Source organism: Porites lutea, chromosome 3 (genome assembly GCF_958299795.1).
Source record: "Porites lutea chromosome 3, jaPorLute2.1, whole genome shotgun sequence".
Lineage (NCBI taxonomy): Eukaryota > Metazoa > Cnidaria > Anthozoa > Scleractinia > Poritidae > Porites > Porites lutea.
Genome location: NC_133203.1, coordinates 16885247 through 16889428, shown reverse-complemented (window position 1 = coordinate 16889428; position 4182 = coordinate 16885247). Strand labels below are relative to the sequence as shown.

At 37.3% G+C, this 4182-nt stretch overlaps 1 protein-coding gene across 1 annotated transcript; it reads left to right on the top strand.

The window, feature by feature from the left end:
- Positions 1-2865: 2865 nt before the first annotated feature.
- Positions 2866-3654, top strand: LOC140931691 (uncharacterized). The gene is made up of 2 exons (XM_073381462.1): positions 2866-2989; positions 3089-3654. The coding sequence occupies exons 1-2, from the start codon at positions 2866-2868 to the stop codon at positions 3652-3654; spliced, it is 690 nt and encodes a 229-aa protein (XP_073237563.1).
- Positions 3655-4182: the final 528 nt, after the last annotated feature.

Sequence of the window (4182 nt, the reverse complement as noted above, 5' to 3'; positions counted from 1 at the left end):
ACCTGACGTTAAGGCTTCAACTTCATCGGGCATCATTGGTGCTGGTGTCACTACCAAATCACTGACCACATCCCGCACATGGCAAGTACTTGCATTGCTACTTCCAAATTGAGCCCTTGTACAAATTTCCTGAGTAAAGAAAGAGTACCCAGGGATTACAGCAAAGCACTCAATCCAAGGAGTAAAGATTATAAAATATTGTTAAGGGTTAACAGTTATTATTTGAAGTGAAACAAGTAACAAAGGGACAAACTTAATGAGGCAGTGACAGTATTCTGAGAAATGTACATAAACTGGACTGCTCACCAATACATAGTAGTGAAATTGAAGTTGTTGAAAACACTCATATTTGTTTCCATCAAAAGAGACTAGTTTTCAATATATTTTTTGTCGCCTGCATATGTCTCACAGCATAAGAACGAACATAAGCTGGCACAAGACCTTACATGTACTTTGGTACATGCAAGATTTCCACACATGCAGTAAACGCGTACATTTTACAAACAACAATTACAACAGAGTCAAAACATGTATGCATGCAGAAATTTTCTGAAACGGGTTAACATAACAGTAATAATAATAAGGAAAATTTTTTATGAAGTCTATTTTGGGCTGTTTACCGTAAATGATCGATTAAGCGCCGCTACTTGAATAAGTGCTACACCTTTACCGTAAATAATGTTATAAGTGCCACTCTCAAATAGGTGCTATGGCTCTAACTTGGGTATTTACAAATAAACGCCCCACCTTTGTATATCAAAAGCATTTCCTAAGAAATAAGACCATGACCAACTCATGAGTTCTTAAGTGTCTTGTGTTGGGAAACTCTTGAAACTGGGTTCATATGATAGTGCGTGGTGTGCACTTTGTCCTTTTTGTTGCACAACTCTGAGTTCTCTCTATATTCCCCTCAGTGTTTCGTCCGTGCTTTAAATAAGCGCTGCTCATGAATAAGGGCAGCTTTCGAATAAGCGCCACACCTTTACATAGAAAATAAAATAAGTGTCGCGGCGCTTAATTGATCATTTACGGTATGTGTTTCTGTACATGTTTACCCTAAGCTGCTAAGAAAAAATAACAGGCTTTACTGATGGTCAGCAAGTTACATATAAATCTTAATTAACAAACTATACAAGCTTTACAAATACTATTCACTGATAAATAAAAACGTTTTTCAATTTCAAATATCTCCATCAGAATCCATACAAATGATGTTTGGGAGGGTTCTGTCAAATTCATGTAGAGGAGGTACACGTGTGAGAAAAACACATGCCACATTTGACTTGAAATAAACCAAAGCCCGTGAAAATGTCTAAATAAAAGAGTCCTACACGACAAACATAAAAGAACTTATTATTCGAGAGGGCTTACCGATAAACAACGCAGAGTATTTCAAAGATAACTTATGAACAAAACAAATTCAAAAAGGCATAAACTGAATGTGACAAAAGAAGGAGTAAACCTAACGTCCAGTTTCTGGCACTTGACTTCAGCGTGCAGCCTTGAACGGCAAGAAACACAAATTTTTCTTTTCCTCCCCTTGTTCTTTGGGTCTTCACTAGCAAGGTTGAGGATGCTCACTTCTTCGCGGGTACACTGGCGCAATTGCTCACCATTTACTTTTCCTGTCGTCTTCGCTTGGCTGCCAGTTTTTCCCTGTTTTAGGGTTTTTTCGATTGATAGATTTAACCCACTCCTTTCTCTTTTCAGGGTCTCCTTTCAATGTTGGAAAAGGATAAAGTTGAAAAAGGTCAGGACATGTACAGTTCTGACTTGTACGATGGCAATTATGCGAAGTGCAAAACCCCTTCCTCCATTTCTGCAGCTGATATGTACTGCTACTACAGCCAACGACTGCACAAATCCTCATTTCCTTATGTAAAAATCCTTGTGCCCGCAACTTTCTTTCCCAAAACACAGTGCTCGTCAAAAACCTTAACTCGAGCAAATTGAAGCAACTTTTATCTTGACTCGTTCCCAGTCGCACGCAATCTTGTGATCGACCGCTTGAACTCCGAACTCGCTTATTCTCTCCTCGTCACTCAAAGCTTTCCATTGCTCTCCAGTTATTTTGTTTCTATCCGACATACTTTTCCCTAGATTTTCTTCAGCAAGTTCTGCATATTTCTTTGTTGCATATACAATGAATCCATCAGCTGGGCGTTTAGGTTTTTGCTTTGGTAAAGTGTTTCCTTTACTTTAACCACTTTACTGGCAATCTTGTTATTTCGCTTTTTCATTAATTTCTTGAGCGCCCTACAGGCACTTCTTTTATCACTGACCATTAGTTCACTTTGTTTTGTGACTTTTGCATGAACAATTGAGCTGGAGGATGCATTATCGAAGTGGTTTATTTAAAGTTTTTAACTTTCAATGTCCGGGAGGACTTTTTCCTTTTCAGCATGAAACACAAATTGTTTGGAGACTATGGGCCACTCATAACAGCAAGCGTGTACAATTGGCTTGTTTATCTCATGGGCATTCTTTTGAAGTCGTTTTGAAGTTCTGTCTGTGAAATTGCCCAAATGAAATCAGCATCAGGAGCTCCTGACACATCCTTTGTGAACATCTTTCCACCATTTGTCAAAATTATTGGAATGAATTGCTCAACAGTTGTGATGCCACTTTTGTCTCTGTCATTTAGCTTTTGTCTTTGTCATTTGCATCACATAGATTCCTTTGTTTTATCATGCCTCGTTCTTAAAGAAAATAGGTGAGATGCAAATTAGCTGGACAGGTTTTCAGTAATTGCTCCTTCTGTTTTTATTTCAGATATACCCTGCATAGATGCACTAAGCTTTTTTGTTACATTTTTCCTTAAATAAACATCTTTGTAAAGTGATAATTGGATTACAATATCTTAAAATGAGTTTATCGTTGTTGACATCAGGTAATGATGCTGAAATCCTACAAATTACAGCAACAGATGGAAAAGATGAGTTCTCTATTTATGTCAAGCCTTGTTATAATATCAACAGAAGCATCTGCTGTAAACAAACTCACCTTCCAAAGAGGAATACTGTTTTATGATGGGTGGCCCTAAAGAACTTCATTGAGTGGCTTAAATCAAGATTGCCTTGCATTTTAGTGGCACACAATTGCAAATCCTTTGATGCCAAGTTCTTGGTGCAAGCAGCAGAGAAAAATGGATTCATGGATGACTTGGCTAAAACTGTTTCTGGCTTTACAGACTCTCTTCCAGCATTCAGGGAACTGCTTCCAGAAAGGAAATCCCATAGCCAGGAAAACCTTGTACAAGATCTTCTCTGTAAATTCTATGAAGCTCACAATGCTCGTGCAGATGTGCTAACACTCTGCCAGCTGGTGAACAAATTTCGAAATGTCAAACTGCTACAAAAGCACAGCTTCAAAGTTTCATGGGTGGCATCCTGTCAGAAGCTCTTAAAAGAAAAGAAACTTTTGGTTAATACTCTGCAGCCATTAGTCAGAGATAAGTACATGTCAGCCTCATTGGCCATTAAGTGTGCAAGCTCAGGTTTGGGTCTCCATCACCTACAAGTGGTATACCAAAGAGGAAAGGAAGAAGGGGTGAAGGAAGTTCTGATGGAGAGGTTTGACAACAAACCCAGAGTCTCCTCAAACAAGCTGGTGCTGGTGCAAATATGTCAATATTTCAAAGATAATTCAAATTAAGATTGCAATATGCACAATTAATGTTTTGTAGAACTAATATTTACTCCGTTGGTTTGGTTGCAAACAAGAATGCAAACAGTAATTCTGAAACGGTTTATATTAATATAACATGAAATTCGATTCTGTGGAATCAATGACCAAGAGGATTAACTTAATTTAGTGACATGTTGAAGCATGAAAGTCAAACAAAATGTGAATGGTTTGAAAATCATTTTTGCACGGATAATGTAGCAGTCAGAATGAGGTCCAGTGAGACACTGAAGTGTGGTTCTGAAGTTGAAAAAGCAAATTTTAAATTACAGTTTTTATTTTTCGCAATACATTGTACTGTATAGCACTCTAAAACCTGAAAATCTTACTTCAAGATCAAAATTTCTCAAATTAAACTACAGATTAAGATTTTTTTTCTGAACTGAAATTTCTTATTTTAAGAAAAAAAAATCTTATTTCAAGGAAAAATTCTTAAACAAAGAAACAGAATTATTTTAACTAAAGGCTGGCTACAAGCAATTAATTGACGGGTCCTCT

Coding starts and splice junctions, on each gene's coding strand:
- LOC140931691 (XM_073381462.1), top strand. CDS start 2,866: ATGAGTTTATCGTTGTTGACATCAGGTAATGATGCTGAAATCCTACAA. Junction 2,990..3,088: donor TATCAACAGAAGCATCTGCT/GTAAACAAACTC, acceptor CTTGCATTTTAG/TGGCACACAATTGCAAATCC.